Below are 22,091 nucleotides of genomic sequence, written 5' to 3' on the forward strand. Positions count from 1 at the left end.
AATCCGCCTGCCGATGCAGGGGATGCGGGTTTGTGCCCTGGGCCGGGAGGATCCCATGTGCTGCGGAGTGGCTGGGCCTGTGAGCTGTGGCCGCTGGGTCTGCGCATCCGGAGCCTGTGCTCCACAACAGGAGAGGCCACAGCAGTGAGAGGCCCACGTACCACAAAAAAAAAAAAAGAAAAAAAAAAGAAAATGATGTAGGTCAGAAACCTGGCAACAACAAAAAGAATGAGTGAAGGTAAATTAAAAACTTTTATTTCTTATTCATAATTGATTGAACAAATAGTTTATTCAAAATAATAACAACACAGCATTCAATGTATAACTTATGTACAAGTGAAATGAATGAGAGCAGAAATAAAAGGAAAAGAAATGAGAAATTAGGAATATTTTGTTATTATATGGTACTTATTCCACCCGTGAAGGAGTACAGTGTTATTTGAAATGGACTTATATTAGTTGCACATGCATATTACAAACTCTAGGGCAACCACTTTAAAAAAGTGAGGAAAAAATTATAATTGATACGCTAAGAACAAAGAGGAATGGGATCATATAATATGTTCAATTAAAACCACAAAGGGCAGAAAAAGTAGAAAAAATAGGAACACAGAACAAAGGCAACAAATAGAAAAGAGTTACAAATATGATAGATATTACATCACTTTAAATGTCAATGGTCTAAATACTCCAATTAAAAAGTGGATTGTTGGGCTTCCCTGGTGGCTCAGTGGTTGAGGGTCCGCCTGCCGATGCAGGGGACACGGGTTCATGCCCCGGTCTGGGAAGATCCCACATGCTGCAGAGTGGCTAGGCCCGTGAGCCATGGCCACTGAGCCTGCACGTCCGGAGCCTGTGCTCCACAATGGGAGAGGCCACAACAGTGAGAGGCCCGCGTACCGCAAAAAAAAAAAAAAAAAAAAAAAAAAGTAAAGGGATGGAGAAAGAAATACCAAGCTAACACTAATTAAAAGAAGCTGGAGTAGCTATATTCATTTCAGACAGAGAACAGTTTAGAGCAAGGAAACTTATTAGGATTCTGAGGGTTAATTCATAAATGTAAATTTGGGCATGTTTTCAGAAACTACTGATCATTTTTGACTTTAACTAAATCCTAATCCTTTCACATTTGACTCTAAATTATACTGTCAGTTTTATCCAGTAGTTATGTTTTAGTTCCTAAATCCATAACCAGAGACCCTGCAGGAAGAAAATAGTACAAAAATTTTCAGGTAGAGGCAGGTATCAATTTTTCCATGATAAAACTCATTGTAAAAAACAACAACAACAATAAAGGGAAGTGGTTAAAAGTGACAGAAACTGACCTGGGTCTAAATTCAAACTCTGCAAGTTATGCTACTGAACATATTACGTTACTTCCTGTGACTCAATTATTTCCTCATTCATAAAATTGTGGTAATAACAGTCTTTTTTGTATAGGGTTTTTGTGAGGATAGAGTAAAATGATGTATACAAAGTATCTGTCATATGAGTTGTCTATAAAGAAAACATAGAAACAGATTAATTTATTATAAAACATGCAAATTCCACCCCAAGCTTGCTATCCTAATACTTAATAATTTTGTTATTATAAACAGATTTCCCCTTCTTTTAACAAGAATCATAAAAAACAAAATTTATCATCCAAATGTGTTTATGTGAAAAAACATGCATTCATATACCACATGGAATTTGCTGTTTGATTAAAACAGCTTTCCTATACAGAGGTTCATTTTCAAACCATGCTTGTTGATATTGGCCTGGTGCCATGGTGTAATTTTCATCATTTTTTAGCCCAGAAAAAGCTTCCACTGTTCCTTTGTGGACCACAGGAGCACCTGTGATGCATGCATCCATTTATTCTTCAAATATTTATTGAGCACATATTATATGCTAGGCATTGTATGAGGTGCTGGAGAGTCAGTGGTTAAATAATACAAGTTCCCTGCTCTCATGCAGTTATATTCTAGTGGGAGAAACAGACAAGAAATAAGAAAAATAATTCTCAAATAGTGATAAACACTCGGAAGAAAATAAAACAAGGTTACCTGATAATGTCATGGAGAGGAAGGGAGTAATTAAGTTGTATAATCAAGGTAGGCCTCAGAGATGATTTTGAGCTGATATTTGAATAACAAAAAAGAATTAGATGCACAAATAGGGTGATGAGCATACCAGGCAAAGGTAAAACCATGTGCAACACCCCTGAAGTGTTAGTGACTTAGCTTTATGAATTCCTAAGTAACTTGAAGATAAATCCCCTCAATTAGTTCAATATTCAGTAGATGAGCTTATTACCATTTGAAAGAAAGTGATGATTTCAAAATTCTAATGCAATGGTTCTCACACAATCATGTGCTTAAGAATCACCTGGAGAGTTTGTTAAATTAGTTTCCTGATCTAAAAGAGCTGAACTCGTAAAAACAGAGAGTAGAATAGTGGTTACTAGAGGCTGGGGGTTAGAGGAATTGGGGAGATGATTAAGGGTACAAACTTGGAATTAGTGGACAAATAAGGCCTGACGAGCTTTATAGACAATATTGTATTATAAACTTCAAAGCTGCTAAGAGACTAGATCTTAATTGTTCTCACCACAAAAATGTTATATGATATGATAGAAGTATTAGCTAACTCTATGGTGGTGCTTCTACTGCAATATATAAATGTATCAAATCAATACATTGTATGCCTTAAACTTACACAGTGTTATATATGTCAATTATATTTAAAAAAAAGTTTCCTGGGCTACAATTCCAGAGATTCTGATTCAGTAGGTCGGGTAAAGTCCACAGATTTGCATTTGTAATAAACTCACAGGTGATGCTAGCGCTACTAGTCTGGGGACAACACTTTGAGAAACACTGCTCTATCAGATCTGTCTTGTGAGTTTAATATCTATTTGATAAAAGTAAAGCATGCCAACATTTTCTTTCATGTAAAAAATTTACTTACCATGCATGGTGATCATCTGAAATTAAGTTTTGTAAGTGTAGTGGAAAAGTGCATGAAATACTGGAGGTAAAAAATACCTGGTAAAAAATACCTGGTAAAAAATTCAAAATGTTTCATGTTGAATTCATAGCATCTATAATAATATGAGCTTAATTTCAATATAGTCTATTGGTAAAAGGGTTAATGTCAGTTGTCATTCAGAGAGGATTTCAAAATTATTTTTTAAATGCTGAAAAGAATTTAAATGATAATTAACTGAGGGGTTTTTTTAAATTATTTTTTTCATGGCTGGGAGATCACATAAATAGAAATTATATATTACATTCTGTTAATCAGGAGAAAATGAGAAGGTTGTGTTCTTATCTGCTGTGCCATTCAGGAGAATACTAATGGAAAAGAGGTGGAGAAAGGAAGGAGGGTATCAGGATAGTCAGCAAGATCAGCTCAAACCATTCTGGTGAGCAGAGAGTCTGGCTGTTGCACTCACACAGCCCGCATGACGTGTCAAAGAAACCCATGTGCTCCTGTCCCTATGCACATCATGACCTTAGCATCAGGGATAGCATATGGACGATGATACTAAGAACAGCAAACAGTTATCCAGCACTTACTATTTGCCATTCCTCTAAGTGCTTTACACGACTCACCAATGTTACCCCTCCCTGCCGCAACACTTACATGAGGTAGATAGTAACATCTCCATTTTATATATAAGAAGGTGAGGCAAAGAGTAACTCAGTGATTTAGGTTACCAAGCAGTAAGTGGAAACGCTGGGATCCAAACCTAGATAATTTGTATCAGTCTGACCTCTTAAATAATGTACTATACAGATCTTCCTCATTCTGATGGGGTTACATCCTGACAAACCAATCCTAAATTGAAAATACACTTAATACTAACCTACTGAAATCATAGCTTAGCCCAGCCTACCTCAAATGTGCTCAGAATACTTACATTAACCTGCAGTTGGGCAAAATCATTTAATGCAAAGCCTGTATTACAATAAAATGTTGAGTATCTCATGTAATTTATTGAATACTGTTTTGAAAGTGAAAACAGAATGGTTGTGTGGGTATAGGATGGTTATAAGCATATCAGTTGTTTACCCTGGTGACAGCGTGCCTGACTGGGAGCTGTGGCTGCTGCCCTGCCCAGCATCACAAGAGAGACTATCATACCACATGTGGCTAGCCTAGGAAAAGATAAAAATTAAAAATTCGAAGTACAGCTTCTATTAAATATGAATCACTTTCACATTATCTTATAGTTGAAAAATTAAGTTGTACCACTTTAAGTTGGAAACCATTTGTATACTGCTTCATATTTGGAAAAGAATCCCCAAATTAAAGGTTTTCAAGATTTGTGTCTATAGTCCAGGTTAAAATGAGGTATCTGATTCTTTTTCTTCACACCCTTTAAGTTATAATACAGCAATAACATGATGTCTATTTTTTAATATTTCTGCCTGGATCTGACAAGAAGACATTCCAAATGAGGACCAAGAGAGAAAGAGTGTGGTGTAGTCACTGCAGAGAAAAATTTTGTAAACACTTCCTAGTGTGTGATCTTGGGCAAATCACCAAAATGTTCTGAATTTAAGTTTTAGTATCCACAAAAGGATGACAACACTTACCCCACAAGATTAGACAATTAAATGAAGACTTTTCTGACCACTGATACAGATATGAACTGCACTATTCAGGTATTCAGATGAGTGGACACTTTATACATAACTTATGGGATTTTCAAGGGTCATTTTGACTGTAGGATTTTTGCCTTACCTGCTGACATCAGAATCCTTGCTTAAGATGCAACTCCATTGTAAGCCTTTGAGTGAAAGTGGATCTAGTGTCTTCAGAAGGTCTCCTCAGACTAGTTCTATAGTTGGGCTCAGGATGGTACACCCTAACTATGGAGATAAGTCTGATGGCTGCCCAGATCAAACAATAATATAATGCTTACTAATAAAAGCTACAGTTGGGGCAGAATGGCAATGAAGAGCAGCAGAATTCCAAAAGAACTGTCAACTGGTCATCCAGCAGATATTTTGTTTTCATTTACAAAGCAACAACCATAAACAATTTTTGTCAATCTGACACAATGGTTCATGTCAACATCTGGTTCTGACAACAATAAGAAACAATATTTCAAGGATTTCTGAGTACTTCATTTCAAAGTTTTACATTTACTATTTAGAATAACTCCTTGCAATAATTTTTAGGTATTATAAAATAGTTTAAAGGTAGTTAAGTTTAACCATGGTCAAAAAGAGGTAAAATATCATTAAAATGAGTAGCATTGCATAAATATATAGAGGTAGGTAAACTTTGTAGATGCTTTTACTTTGTAACCTAGATCCTAAAATCCAAGGAAAAGAATTGGATAAAATACAAAACTACAAGGGAGACAAATGAGTAGTGAATTGTCTTAACTTTTATTTGACTATTTTCATTTACAGTTCTGGCACTGACACTTTTTTTAAAAAAAGATTTAAATTTTATGTAAAGATTGAACTTCAATAAAATAACTTAAAAAACATTTACATATACATCACTAAATCTCCATAAAATATACAATACTTTTGATACAACTATAGGCTACAATGACTTTGAAGGAAATGATACATATTCATAATTTTTAAGAGATATCCCATGTGTCATATGTAGGAATAAATATATGGGATTTGCTAAGACATGTGGAGTATTAAACACTATATAACATGCATTCTCAGAAATTAAAATATACTTTTGAAAACATATTTTAAAAGCATAAACCTGTGTTTTCATTTAATCTAGATGTACATTAGAGCTTTTAAATAGAAATTTGAACATTTATTACAAATAAAAGATACTATAACATCAAGTGAGATATAGTCCAAAAGCTGCTAGGAACCAGTTTGGACATGTAGAATATAAATTTCAACTTTGGCTAGAGATAAGTATCATTTTTTTAACCTTCAAATGAGACGAAATAATGTTAAATTTGCTAAAATTTTAAAACTTGACAAAATATTGGTGGATTTAATTTTTAGTACTTGTAAGCTATATTTCTTTTTCCCATTTATATAGATATGATAAAATTAAGTGCATGGACTTAACTGTCTAAAATCAAAACATGAATATTACTGCTAAATGAAGGTAGATATTTAACATTCCATAGACCAAATCACTCAAGTGCAACAGACTGTGTTTTATACATACAAAGTAAAGATTTATAAGAATTACATTGTTTTACACTCACAAGCAAATTATGAGATAAAATTCTTTCATGTACTTCTGAACATCATTAACACTTACAAAATACCTCTCTGATGATTATTGGCACATGAAAATCTCCTTCTCTAAGAGATGATGTTTAAGAAAGTTGCTAGCAGTAAGCTGTTTGGCATTTTAAAATGATTGCTATTTCTAGAAAATAGCAGCAATATTGCTCACCCAGAAGAACTGAAAACTGATACATTGCTACAACCTGAATCACTTCATCAAATTAGCTTAACATTACTGTACATGAGGCTAAGAAAACAGATAGAAAGTGACAGAAAACAGGATGTTAAAACTAATGCAGAGAACAGTTCTGAGTCTCTTAACAGGCAGAAGCTACATATGAGCTGTAAATTTTACCCACAATTCAATACATTTTGGTATAAAGCACATATTATGAATTCTCTGCTTCCAGCATGGTATGTCATTCTTTTATTCGTAGTTACTGAAAATGTCTGAATTTGGCAACTTAAAACATGATACAACAACTGTATAAATGTCAGTTGTTAGGTACTTAGTATAATTTGAGATATTATAACTAAGAGAATAGTAAAAGAATCTGATTATAACAAAACATCTTATTTATTGTTCTTAATTACTGTGCTGATGAAATAAAGTCAAAACAATTTTCCCACTCCCCTTACTGTATTACAGTATTTATAAAATATATTAGTGTCATTAAACTAATGAGACTAGTGAGACTTTCTTAGATAACATGTGAAGAGTATTTTCTAGAATATTCTCCCCCCAAGATCTATGGATTATTATAGTACATTTCAGTTTTACTTTCTGATATAAAAGGAAAAGGATAAGTTGTCAACTTATATTTTTCCTATTAATTCTTCCTCTACATAACTGATTTTGAAATTATAGTAAACAATTTCTAAATTCTCTGCTTTAACAGATTTCCTATTTTAGAGTAAATAACTTAAGAAATAATATTTAGACTCTTTTATATTAAAATGGTTCAGTGGTAAAATAAAAATATGAAAAGCACTTGATAGCATAACTCTCATAGCATTTTCCATCTGGGAACTAACTACTGCATATGACTGGGAACAAAATTTCAAATGGAAACATTACCCTTTAAATCTAGTCTTAATTTAGATCTTTTACATATACATTAAACATCATGTTTTGGGCAATTATTGACTAAGGTGAAACAATCAAAATTATAAGAAATTTTATATTTAAGAAAAATATTAATACCAAATCTTTACAATCTGACATCACATTTAGCCCTATGTGTTCAGACGCAGATGAAACGTTACATTCTCTTAAGTCTAGTGCATATCTCACCAGCCATCCAGCTAAGCCTCAGTAGGGGTTATGACTGTCTTCCGTATATTTTCCTAAATCACAATATACCTCTATTAAATTTGCAGCATGTTTAGAAGGAAACATATAATTTCAGCTAAAAGCATGATGCTTAATGTGTTTTAATATGGTAGGTCAAATCATACCATATATAAATTGTCCTACAAAATATATATTTGATGATATTTCAAATGGAATGTTTTCAAGTTGATAGCGGTAGCCAAAGATGCTTGATAACTTAAAAGGTGCATAATACTAAAAAACCTGCAAAATTCAAACATTAAATTTTTAATATACTATAAATGTTCACTGAATCTAAAAATAATACCCTAATTGTATAAGGTTCCTTTTCAAGTAGTTATTAAAAAATTATAAATAATTCTTATACTGTGCCTCTCTTATACTTCAAAGATATGGAATATTATCTTTATCACTATATAAATAACAAGTAGTCCCTTATAGAAGGAATTGAGGAGAATAGAGGAAAAGAACTGTGGCTATTTTTCCCTGTTATTATGTGCATTTATGGATATAAAGTTGAAAACACCATTTGCTTATGTCAAGGAGAACAGGCTATGTTCTGCTTTAGGAAATAATGAGCCCAGGTGCTCCTTTAATAAAGTTACTGTGCATTCAGCTCAGCTGAGTATAAGCATATAGTTAAGGCTATGTATACAATAAAGAGAAGAATTGAGGCAATTATTTGGATAAATCAGGAAAACAAACTTCTAAAGAGATCATTTTATGGGTCTAAATACTTTTTCTCCACATTATATTCTGATATATTTTACCACACAATAGTTCATTTTCCGCTTCACTCTACCTGTGTGAAATATACAGATAATAAATTTCTTATGGGATAAGAAATATTGATAGAATAATAACTTTCTCTATCAAAGCACATCTGCTTTTCTGGGGAAAATCAAAATCAATATCCCCTTAGAAATCAATTGCCAAAGTGCCTAATTCAAGGAAAGAAGCTCTCTAATTTTTTTTAGTTACATGAAATTATCAAAGGGAGAAAACTCTTTTTCGGCTGAAGGATTTTTAGGTTTAGAGAATGAACCTCCTTGGCTACATTCTCAGCTGTGATCATTGTGATAAGAACAAGCAAGAGAGACCAAACCATCTTGGAGACTGGCAGAAACATACTGAATTTACAGAGAGCCACTTTTTCACTCCAAAGAGTACCTTATTAGATATTTAGGGCTATTTTAAAATGCATCAAATGTATGCACTCTTAACTGACCACAGAAGAGTCATTCGTATTTCCACTGGAACTAGCAAGTAATTTTGTGAGTGAGTTTGTACATACTATATAGTTCTTAACATACGAGTGAAAATTGGAGTTCACTGATGAATGAGCATAAAAACCAATGAACACTTTGAAAAGATATTGTAGAAATGTAGTAAGTCAACATCTCTTAAAGGCATATTACATGAGAACCATTAATCTGTTCCAGTAGAAAATCCCAATTTTTAGACAAGGAGGAAAAAAATCCAAGCCAAGCATGAGACAAAGGAAAAACCCACAGACAAATCTATGTATCTTTTAATATAGAATGTCAGGTAAAATGAGAAAGGGTGTGCAAAATAAAAATCAGTTTATGCTCTCAGAATTTAAAGGAAAAAAAAAGACGAGTACCGTAAGTAACAAAATGTGACAATTCCCTTAGGAAGAGTTAATAAAAAGTTAAGAAAAATAAAAGTCCCACTACTTAATTAAACAAACATCAGTAACAGCAGGATTATTTCTGCCACTGATTTTCTTCCTTCCTTTCTTGTTTCAGAAATTATTTGATTAAAAGAAGGGGAAAATTAGTCTGCTAGAAGTTATTTATATCACACAAATGAAGGCACAAATACTAGGACTCCAGAGTGGATGAGTGAAGGCATGGTGAATATCTGGTGATTTTGGCATGAACAAAAACTGACCCTGAAACACAGTTGAAGATCTAGTGCTATTTTGTGTTTACAGTTGCACACCTAAGTGACTAACTCAGGGTTAAAAATCTTTAAGGTCCATAAAAATCTTTTCTTTCTTACTTTCTAGCAATAAAATATACTTATCAAAACTTGCTAGCTAATCTGTGCAAATGTATACTTCTCACTGATGCAAAAAATATGTAGGAAAATAAACCCTAAAAGCCCTGCTTTTCATAATGTTCAAATGATCCTATACAGAGTCAGCTTCTGAAGAACTTTCCAGATATGAATTGGAGAGACAAACCAAAATGTGGGATCCAAAGGATATAAGGACAGCTGTGCCCCTGTAGGACGCACTTTTGAATTTGTTGATGAAAGCTTAAATGGAGTTTACTTTCTAATAGCTGATCACAGGTAAGCTCCGTGTCCTTAGGAGAATTTAGGGCCAACAGGCCATGCTTTGACAGAAAATACCCTTGGACCATACTTTAGAATCCTCTGCTGTAAGTATATCACACATATATGATTTGGCTAGATTAGCACTGACTCAATTGCCACTAATAATTATATATAGTCTTAGGAAAAAAGGATTATCACGGAAATCACTGGGTATAATATTCATTTTAAACTATCTCAGGAAGGAATTATACACATTTGCTCAAAAACTATTAGTTTAAAATCTCTGTAGATTTTTTTTTACATCTCTGCTTGTGAAAAAAAATGTCATTGTGATTGTATCTTCCTTGGAATCAAATATTCTAGAATATGAAGTCATTCAAAACTAGACTGTGGAAAGAACCAGATTAAAAGCAGGGCAGTGAGGTCACCAATTGCTGTTCTTCTCTCCCAAGTTTGTTTAAATTACTAAATATATCAGCAGCTGACAATTATTCCACATCAGAAGCGTCATTGTCAGAAAGATGATAGTTACTTCCCTTCACCCGAATATATTCAATATATCTCCCTTCATCAGAATCTGAAGCACCACATGTACATAGCCTGTTGTCAAAGAGTGATTCAATTTCCTCTAATTTTTTCCCTTTGGTCTCAGGAAGACAGCCGTAGATGAAAAGGAGACCCACAGCAGCGAATCCAGCATAGAGGAAGAAGGCTCCTGCAATGGGAAATAATATATATGTATAGGTTTACATTGGAAACGTACTTGATTTTAACGGGTCAATCATGAATGACTGTGGTCTGAGCTGGAACCAAAAAATTGCTTCCAGCCTCGTTTATTCTAATTGTTCTAATGCTGTGAATATAATGCAATTTGTCTTTCTAAACTCAAGTCGTGTAATCACACTCAAGAAGAATGACAGACCAGGCTCAGATATAACTTCTGCTTTGAAGTCTTTCCTCACTTCCCTGGTTAGAGTTAATTGTGTTTTCACAAAACTCTGCTGAGGCAAAGTGGTATATAACAACCAAGAAGTATTATAATTAGGTAAATATATTTGTCTGTCTTGTCTACTAGACTTGAGGCACTTTGAGGGAGAAATTTCCTTCTCATTTGTCTTGTATTTCCAGAACCACATTCAATGACGATATTGCTGAATTCATGGGTCAATGCCCAAAGTCTGGAAGTCAACTTTGAGTTTTCTCTTACTCTCCCACCCAATACCCACTCTGTTAGAAAATCCTGTTGGATCTACCTTCAATCACAATCCAAAGATGACCACCTCTCACCATTCCTGGATATCTCTGGTCTTAAAAGACAAATGGCTGGAGAAAGGATATCAGATTGGGAGTTGGAAGATCTGGCTTAAGTCTTGCTATGTGGCTTCTAGACAGTCATTTAACCTCCTCCCTGGACCTCAGTTTCCTCATTAAGTAAAATCATTTCTCAGCTCCTATTTAAATTTATGGTTTAAATTATAATTCTGTTAAGTTTTACAACCCAAATCAGGACTGGTATAGGAAAGATGGTTATGAGACGCTTGAGGAGGAGACCAGAAAAAGTGGTCTCCTCAATGACAGAGTCTATGGCTTGTCTTTGGGTTCCTAGTACAGTGCAGACACATTGGAGTGTTTAGAGAATGAATGTTCTCTTGTTGACTGCCAGATGGAACTCACTGGGTAGCAGATCTGAAATAAAGGGCTATACTAGACGTCATGAAGACATATCTGAAAGTCAAGCTATAAGCTAAATAGTACAGCAATTAAAGAACTGAATAGTATTTCTCAGTTCTGCTGAATCATTACAGAATGTGGAAAAACATTACTAAAACTACTTTCTTAAAGTAGTTTTTATGCCTATAAAGTAGTTTAGTAGGCCTATAAGTAACTATTTCAGAAATGGTTCAGAAACAGAAACATTTCTTGGGAAGACTCAAGGAAAACTAGAGAGGAAAAATGCTGCTGAATTGGCCACTCCAAAGAATCTGCTCTTTGGAATGAGGAGCCATGAGAAAATAAAAGGGAAACAGAGGTAAACTATGAGACATTAGGAAAAATATGAAAGGGTTGACTAAACCAAGACATAATTTGTTAGATTAAATCATCAGAAGCTACATAATTCTAAAGGAGTGGGACCTGCATAAATCAAATACTTTCTTTAATAAAAGTACAATTCCATTTACAAATATAAATAAATAAAATTACTTCATTTCAGTTTGGTTTACATTAAACACTTACTACAAGTTTATATATTTTTATGTCTTATACTTGATAATCAGAAAATAATAATAGGTCATCTGGAATGAATAGCTGAGTGTTATAGTGAGAGAAAGGCACCATGTCTCTGTAGACAGTGTAGGTCTGAAAGTCACAAAGTGATGCAGGCTGAATCCTTGAGCAGTTTCTTGAATTGTCTTGACCTTGTTTCCTGATCTGACAGGGAAAATAAATTCTGCCTGGCTAAACTGCAAAGAATAGAAAAAATGTATGCTACATTCCTATTAGAATTTTGGATGTTAGTTGCTCAAAAGAGTGATAGACAGCATTATTAAGTTTTACTAAATGACTAGGGAAGAATAGTTGCTAGTAAGATCAGCATGCCTAATAAATTGGTAATGTTTTCATCTAAAGGGTGATACTGACAAGCTAGCTCTTGGAGAATGTGGAATTTTGAGAAAAAAATGATAGGAGATGAAATCCTGTGTTCTGAATACAGATAAGCAAAATTGTGAACATAAGAAGAGAAACGGAATCTTCTGTGGGGAGGGGCAAAGAAAGGATGGCAATCATGTTGATAATACAGAAAAAAAATAAGTGCAGAGGGTAAAACATTTTAGACCAAATCAGGACGCTAAACTCTAAAATGTCTAACAGAGTAAATATAGTCTATAGTCTGGCTTTATAAAATATAATGTTGAGAAATAGTCATCATCTTTCACAATTTAGGTACAGTGGCATGATTAGAAGTAACAAATCAAACCTGTTAGCACTAAATTCATACAGTCAAAAACAATTAGATGGATTACAAATATTCTTAAAGGCCATGAAGTTTCTTGTGTGTGAACCAGATTCCCAAAGCCAAATTAAGGAAATTCTATTCCTTTTATAAAAATCTGAGTAATCTAAAGAAGGCAAATGCCAAAATTGCGTATATGGGCTTCACTGGTGAGACCTGTGGTTAAACCACAGAGGCGAGGTGTAGGCAGGCCTGGGAGGCTGTGACCTGCTCCATGTAATGGGCAAGACAATTATGTAACTCACTTTCTTAATTATGCCCCCTTGGAATGAAAATGAAAAAAATGTAACAAGTCTGTCAGGATTGTTAAAGAGTGCAGATATTCCTCATCTTTATTCTAAAGGAAATAAATCTTATTAGAATCCTATATTAAGTTTCAGATTAAAACAAATATTTAATTGAATCATATAAAATGAGGAATTAAAGACCATGTTTGATTGAATTTCAGTACTTAAACACAGGAACTTTAATAATAATGCTCATCAAGGGATCTATTTAGTCACATGTGTTATAAATAAAGTGATATACTGGTGACATTTTAATGATAACTTTTAGTAATAAACATTACTGAATGGGGTCCAAGGCAGACCTTTCTAGGCAGTATAGTTTAGGAAGGAATCAAAACCTGAGGTCTTCAGAATGGCCGTCATCAAAAAGTCTACAAAGAATAAATGCTGGAGAGGGTGTGGAGAAAAGGGAACCCTCCTGTACTGTTGGTGGGAATGTAAATTGATACAGCCACTATGGAGAACAGTATGGAGGTTCCTTAAAAAACTAAAAATAGAATGACCACACGACCCAGCAATTCCACTACTGGGCATATACCCTGAGAAAACCATAATTCAAAAAACATCATGTACCACAATGTGCATTGCAGCACTATTTACAATAGCCAGGACATGGAAGCAACCTAAGTGTCCATCGACAGATGAATGGATAAAGAAGATGTGGCACATATATACAGTGGAATATTACTCAGCCATAAAAGGAAACGAAACTGAGTTATTTGTAGTGAGGTGGATGGACCTACAGTCTGTCAAACAGTTTAGTAAGTCAGAAAGAAAAAAACAAATACTGCATGCTAATACATATATATGGAATCTAAAAAAAAAAAAGGTTCTGAAGAACCTAGGGGCAGGACAGGAATAAAGACGCAGACATAGAGAATGGACTTGAGGACATGGGGAGGGGGAAGGGTAAGCTGGGACGAAGTGAGAGAGTGGCATGGACATATATACACTACCAAATGTAGAATGGATGGCTGGTGGGAAGCAGCTGCATAGCACAGGGAGATCAGCTCGGTGCTTTGTGATCACCTACAGGGTTGGGATAGGGAGAATGGGAGGGAGACATGAGAGGGAGGGGATATGGGGATATGTGTATACATACGGCTGATTCACTTTGTTATACAGCAGAAGCTAACACACCATTGTAGAGCAATTATACTCCAATAAAGATGTTGGAAAACAAAAATAACTTGAGGTCTTATGAAACAATAAGAAAGGAAGTAAAAGAAGACATGAATATTTCCAGAGAAATACATCATTATGGTGCATATTTGTTAAATCAGGAATATAAACATATACCTTACATAAATCAGTAACCTATAGATTAAAATATAGAGCAATAAATAGGGAAAATCTAACCTGAGCTGAGATACTGTTCCACTAGTGAGGACCTAATGGACAGTGTGCTGACCTGATAGAAACTTGGCTTAATGCAAAGCAAAAAGCTTCTTCCAAGGAGATATTTCTGAAAGAAGCCTGGCTATGCCATATTTAAATTTTGCTTCTGTTGCCTCATGTTTTTCTGACAGAATTTATTCAAGGAAGAGGTGCTTTGCTATCAAAAGTCTTACCACATAGACTTTTATTATTTGGTCTATGACTTTCTATTAAAAAATGCTTTCTCAAGATATTAGTCTATATTTAGGTCTTCATATATTTAAGTGTTCTCAAGAATCAGAAAATATGGATAAATATTGTGTTCATATTTATGCTGTTAGGAAGATAAGCTTACAAATTTATGTAAAACATTTTAATTGCCAAATGGGATAAGGCTGAATATACTAAATATATATCCAGTTTAAAATGCCAGCGCATTCCCTTTCCAAGAAAATAAATATTTCTAAATGTCCCTAATGGTGATCAGCAGAGAGAGGAGTTTTATAAAGATAAAAAAAGCATTAGATAAATAGTTTTAAATAAAAGCAAATATCAATTCAGCATGTTCAGAAGACAGGAGGAATAGACTTTTATAATGTTTCCTCATATTCACCATTCATCTAAAAGTTCATCCGTGTAATTATTCATTTGACAAATACTTCTGAGCGCTTATTAAGTGAATAGGATGCCCTGGAGGGCACTGGGAATATAATGGTGAACAAAGCATAATCCTGGCCTAAGCTCAAGGGATTTATGGTCCAGTAGTGAGGGGTGGGGTAGGGGAGCTGACAAATAAACCTGTTCTTACAAAAAGGAATTATAATTAGCCAGAACATGGGATGGGGTGAGATGAGGTGATAGGGGAGGGGATCAGAGAATGGACTAAGCAATAGGCATTCAATATACAATCACAGAGGCTCATGAGAAGATTAGAATGAAAACCTCCTATTTCATCATTTAGAATCCAATCACAGCTATAAACTCATACAGTGAAGAAATCCTCTTGCTAAAAAGCCAAAATCATTTCATTTTAGCAAAGATAAACTTGAAGTAGCTTCCCAAAGTTTTTTCCTAACTCAGTCACTTCTCAAGATTGTTTTCTTCGAGGTACGGTCTCCACACATTTTCACTTGAACACTTCTGCCACATTTATAGTTTTGGCAGTGGTAAGCGCTGGCCTCAGTGGATCCTGAAATGCTTTGGCCTGAACAGCACAGACGACAGAGCGGAAGGCATAACTCATAGCACAGCATTTGGGGGACCTACTTTAACCCTACTTCCACTCTTGGATACCACTTCATCCCTGTTATGAGACATCTTCAAGCATTAGCCCTAGACTCCTGCAGTTTTCTACCATTCTCTGTTTATGTTTTTTCATTAAACTAAAGGCCTTGCTGTGAAGATTTCCAACTGGGGAGATAGCTGGGAGATGTCTGGGTCTGAAGTGTAGGCGGGTGGGTGAAGGCTATAAGCAATACTGCTTAGGAAAGGAGAGTTCCTCTTATCTTTTCCCAGAAACATTGCCAAGGACTGTGGGGAATAAGAAAGCCATATAGAGAATTTATAATAGCAAAAATATAACCATCTAATCTTTCAATCACAAATGATAGCATATCTAAAAATAGAGTAGGAAAATAAAAATGAAACTATAGCTGGAAAAAATATTCTCTTACCATAGTATGTAAGATACTCTGCTGTGTGTAAAAATGTCAATGAAACCAGAACATTGAAAATCCAATTTATTCCAGATGAACATGCATTTCCTGTACTTCTTGCCCAAAGGGGATATATTTCAGAATTCACAGTCCAAGGCATTGGTCCCATTCCTGAGAAATACAAAATGAATTTCAGTAAATGTAGTAAGTAATTTAAAAGCGTTTTTCTCCTCTAAATAGAGACAGTTTAATTAACATAACAATAATAACAACAAAGCCTTTGTTTACCAGGTGCGAAGAAAACAAGATATAAAATAAGGCCCAGAAGTGCAGTCCAGGAGTATGGAGTAGGGCAGAAATTGTAAGCCCAAAATACTTCTTCTGTTTTGAATTTGGTTTCATTTTCACACCTGAAAAATAATGCAATATAAATATAAACTTAGGGTTTTAGGGTATAGTTGCAGAAATTCAGTGTGATCATCTAGAAGGTATTTGGAAGTTCCTTAATCTCATTAAGGAAAAGAATCCAACATGTTTCTCTTGAAAAAAAACTTAAGATTTAAATAGGAGGATTAGATATGTAAGCTGACATAAAACTTTTTAGAGCTGAATATAATTCAAGAACAACACATTGTGCATTCAACTCAACAGCAAAAAAACAATCTGAGTGAAAAATGGGCAGAGGATCTGAATAGACACTTTTTGAAATAAGACATACAGATGGCCAACAAGTACATGAAAAGGTGCACAACATCACTATTCATCAGGTAAATGCAAATCAAAACCACAATGAGATATCGTCTAACATCTGTTAGAATGACTATCATCAAAAAGACAAGAAATAGGGCTTCCCTGGTGGCGCAGTGGTTGAGAGTCCGCCTGCCAATGCAGGGGACATGGGTTCGTGCACCGGTCCGGGAAGATCCCACATGCCGTGGAGCAGCTAGGCCCGTGAGCCATGGCCGCTGAGCCTGCGCGTCCGGAGCCTGTGCTCCGCAACGGGAGAGGCCACAACAGTGAGAGGCCCGCGTACTGCAAAAAAAAAAAAAAAAAAAAAAAAAAAAAAGACAAGAAATAAAAAGTGTTGGTGAGGATAAGGAGAGAAGGGAACCCTCGTGCATTGTTGGTGTGAATGTAAATTGGTGCAGCCACTATGGAAAACAGTGTGGAGATTCTTCAAAAACTTAAAAATAGAACTACCATATGATCCAGCAATTCTACTTCTGGGTATTTATCAGAAGTAAACAAAAACACTAACTTGAAAAAATATCTGCACTCCCATGTTCACTGCAGCATTATTTTCAATAGCTGAGACATGGAAACAACCTAAGTATCCATCAATGAATGAATGGATAAAGCAAAATGTGGTGTATATATATAGTATATACATATATATAGTATTCAGCCATTAAAAGATGGAAATCTTGCCATTTGAGACAATATGGATGGACCTTGAGGGCATTATGCTTAGTGAAATAAATCAGAAGAAAGACAAATACCATATGATCTCACTTATATGTGTAATCTTAAAAAAAACAAAAATAAAAAAGAGCTCATAGATACAGAGAACAGATTGGTGGTTGCCAGGGGTGAGGGGTAATGTGAGGTGAAAATGGGTCAAAAGGTACAAATTTCCAGTTATATAATAAATGAGTCATGAGGATGTAATATATGGCATGGTAGCTATAGTTAATAATACTGTATTGCATAAGAGAGTAGATCTTAAAAGTTATCATAAGAAAAAAACGTAAATATGTGTGGTGACGGATGTTAACTAGACTTATTGTGTTGATTTCCCAATATATTCAAATATTGAATTATTGTGTTGTACACCTGAAACGAATATAATGTCGTATATGTAAAATATACCTAAAAAAAATGCGTTTCATACCCATTTCATATGTCAGACATGATTTCCAGTTAGTCCTTGAAGGCTGCAGCAACAGTTTAAAACCACTGAGAGTAAGTAGGTTGTGGTAGAAAGCTTTAGATTTTGCAGTTAGGACAAGATTCAAATTCCAGAACCAGACTTTTTTCATTTGTTAAATGGGGTATAATGCCTAACAGGTAATTTTAGGGATTAGAAAGGTCACCTGGAAAGGGGTGATAGGGGAATCTGGGCAGGGAGCAATGCTTATTTCTTATTCAAACTAACCCTTTACTTTCCTGCTGTGTGTACTTGCTTCTCTATCAGTCACTCCCTGCTGACTTTGCTTCCTAGTTCTACTAGGAAGCAAAGTCTATTGTTCTAGACTGATTCTCAAGTTGAACTTCCAATTCTTTACCTTAATTGAAATTTGAATTGCACCTGAAGACACGATCAGCCTGAAAAAGTTTCTTATCCTTTACTGTCATTTTTTACGCTATTGTTTTCTCTCTACCAACCTCTATTTTTGAACCTTGACATCTAAGCCCTGTCCTTATTGCTGTGTTTATGACCTCCATCATAACACCCCATCTGACTTGATGCCTGGTCAGTCATCTTCTCCATCCCTCTCATCCTCTGCCACATTCATTTATGTCTACTTCTGGCCTGTCTGATACCTTGGCTTCATAGTTCCTTATTTAACCTCTGAAACTGAGGAAAGGGCATTATAATTAGCTTGATTTGGGACTATTTTACTTCAAAATTTTACTGTTTTACTTCTCAAACTTAGAGCATTCCGTTTCTGATTACAAGCACTTTATTTCTTCATTTCTGGTAGCTTGTTCCACACCCAAATTACAATCTTTAGATTCTACACTTCTCTCAGTATTCATTCACATCACTGCTTAGACCATGATGCCAATACTGTCTTCGCTGACCTCTAGAATCCATCTTTCATTCCTCCATGCTTGCCTGTCATTCTCACAGTTTCAGTTCCCAACCCTCTGCGGGACCATTAACTTCCTTTAATAACAGCTTTTCAGAAGCTGGGCAAAATTATGAAACCATGCTGCTGAATTCTATTAAAAGTTCATGCTATTTCTTCTCAGTTGGGTTCCTAATTATGCTTATTTTTATCCTTTATTGTCTTCTCTACTGAATTTTCTGCTTATTTCAGAGTAGACATTGAATAAACTTTTTGTCAACTGCTGCCTCAATTAATTAAAATATTTCTTACTATCCTCTAGTTATGAACTCTTTCCCTCTCTTTCTGGGTGTGAAGAACTTGCCTCCATCTTTAAGACAATTGAGGACTTTCAATTTGAATACGCTCAATTTTTCTCTACTGGACCTCTACTTTTCTATATTTTATTTCAGATTCTTCTCCTACCTAGAATGGTAACATGTCCCTTTCTAAGGTCTGCCCTTCCTATTAGTGGGCCTACATCTCATTCTCCTTCTGTCTCCTCTGGGGTCATGTTCCATCAGTAGTCAATTCTCTTTATGCTATCTTTAGTTTGTTCCTACTTGAGCCTACCCTTCTGTTTACAACACAAAAAATTACTCCTATTAAAATCTTTCATCCCTCTCATATTACTACTACTAGCTCATCTGAAATTACAAAGAGTTTATACTAGTGAGCTCTATATCCTTACTATGCACTCTTTCCTACACAAGCCCATTTCCCCACCTACTCAGACACTTTCTTGATTCTTATTCAGTCCCTGTTTTTTTCCGAATCTGCTCACCCCAGAATCGATGACCTCCTAATCCCCAAATGCACTTATCTTGCCTTAATTCTGAGGCTCTTTGATTACCCTGTGGTGGTTGATACTGCTGAAATCCTTCCTTCTCTTTCTCCTTTGCTTTCATATCTATATATCCATCTCAACTCTCTGATACATATGTCTTCATTGCTTTTTAAAATGCCTCTTCCTCCCCTCAGCCTCTAAACATAGGTGTTCTCTAAGGTTCTGGTTTGGAGCTTATACCCTCTCCCTTAATCATCTCATCTAATTTTAGGGACTTTTGATCTCCACATGGATGCTCCCTGCCTTGACCTTTTCCTCAAGCTCCATTTAATAGAATTTATATATCTACTGAATATCCATATCTAGATTTCCTGCTATGGCTACAATGGAACGCATTGTCTACTCCAGGAGGCAGAGTGAGGCTGTTCTGAGTTCAACTCATGACTCTACCACTTATAAGCTCACTCATTCAAAAATTTATATAATGAACACTTTTTTATGGTCAGACATTAGAGATAGAGCTATGAACAAAATAACCCTTTGCACTTATGGAAATGATGGTTTAGTGGGCACAGGCACAGTTCTGTTTTCTGATCTGTAAAATAGGGGAAAGGACTATTTTCATAGGCTGTTGGCAACATTAAATGTGATTATGCGTACTGAGTGCTTACCACACTGCCTGGCATGTAGTGTATGCACAATAAATAGTTACTTTAATAGTGCTTCTCACGACGTTTCTCTTAGTTGAAATGGAGTTGAAATCTTGGAGTTATCTTCAATATCTTCTTATCCATCTCTCTTTAAATTCTCTATACTTTTAGGTCCAAGTAAAGAAGGGTGGCCACGACTATGAGCTCTGGGACTGCCATCCTACTTTCAAATCTAGGTTAGGACACCCAGATTTGAAGCTCATATGTATGTGATCTAGGCACTTAACTTTTAAAAGCCTGTATCCTCACCTGTGAAATAAGGATTTTCCTGGCACCTACGTCAAAGAGATATTTTGAGGCATATATGAGTTAATGTATGCAAAGAATTTCAAAAGAAATCATAGTTATATTTCCTAGACGTAATTTCTTGAATCTAACTCTTCCTCTCTATGTGCATTCATACCACCCTAATTCAGACTCTTGAGGGTTTGTTTCACCAACTGTATCTGTCTGTGGCAGACTCTAGAGTAGACACTCTATGACCCATGTTTCCTGATGTTCACACTCTTGGATTATCCTCTCCCCTTAAGTGTGGGGGTGACCTTTGACTTGTTGGTTACAAACCAACAGAATGTGGCAAAAGTGACAGGACACATGTGATTAAAATTACAGTGCTATTTAGCTGAAGTCTCTCACTCCCTTGCTGGCTTTCAAAAAGCAAGCTGCCACGTTACGGAATGCCAGTGTTGGAATGCTCATGGCAAGAACTGAGAGAAGTCTTTAGGAGCTGAGGGTAGCCTTTGTGACAGCTAGCAAGAAACTGAGTCCTTGATACAAAAGTTACTGAATTCTGCTAACAAAAGCTAATCCTTTCCTAGTTGAGCCTCAGATGAAATCACAGCCCCAGTCAACACTTTGATTGTAGCCTTGTGAGACCCTAAGCAGAGGACATACCTAAGCTGTGCCTAGACTCCTGACCCACAGAAACTGATATCATAAATGTTGGTTGTTTTAAGCTGCTAAGTTTGTGGTAACATTGTTATGCAGCAATAGAAAACAAATACAGTTTCTGAATTATTTTTCCTGCTTCTAGCATTGCTTTCTTCAAACTACTACCCCATCAAGTTGAGCTCTTTAGAGCATTGTTCTTGCCACCTCATTGCTCAAAAGCCCTCATCCTCCTTATTCCAAATGCCTATGAAACGGGGCCTGCAAAATTTGGCTGTAGCCTACCTTATCCGGTACTGTTGTATACAATCTCTTTCTCCAACTAAACTAGACTACTTATTTTCTGAACCTACCTTCCAGACCCAGCATCTTCTACTCATGCCATTTCCTCTAACTGAAAGCAAATTCTCACTCCTGATCTCCACTATCAAAATCTACCTCAGCCCTCAAGGCTAGTACAGATGCCACCCATTCACTTGTCTGAAATATTCTCTCCCTCCTCTCAAGCCTTTTCATTTTCCTCACCTGTATTGTTATCACATAGTGCTCTGTATTATGCTCTCTGAATATACTCCCTCTTCTACTGTCCTGAGCTCTCATCCCAGGCAGCATAGCACAAAGGTTAAGGACACAGGGTCTAGAGTCAGGCTGCATGGTTTTGAATCTCAGTTCTGCCACTTATCCACTG

The 22,091-nt window shown here is 35.5% G+C and overlaps 1 protein-coding gene across 1 annotated transcript in view; it reads right to left on the reverse strand.

Annotated features, from left to right (window-relative positions):
* Positions 1 to 10,343: 10,343 nt before the first annotated feature.
* SLC2A13 (solute carrier family 2 member 13) overlaps positions 10,344 to 22,091 on the reverse strand; it is a gene marked incomplete at both ends in the record, with an annotated part of 424,910 nt that continues 413,162 nt past the window's right edge. The window contains 3 exons of the mRNA XM_082665776.1: positions 10,344 to 10,570; positions 16,206 to 16,358; positions 16,476 to 16,597. Coding sequence (XP_082521902.1) covers positions 10,344 to 10,570; positions 16,206 to 16,358; positions 16,476 to 16,597 — 502 coding nt within the window. The remainder of the gene's footprint in view (positions 10,571 to 16,205; positions 16,359 to 16,475; positions 16,598 to 22,091) is intronic.

The sequence above is a fragment of the Grampus griseus genome, assembly GCF_964374135.1.
Source record: "Grampus griseus genome assembly, chromosome: 11".
Lineage (NCBI taxonomy): Eukaryota > Metazoa > Chordata > Mammalia > Artiodactyla > Delphinidae > Grampus > Grampus griseus.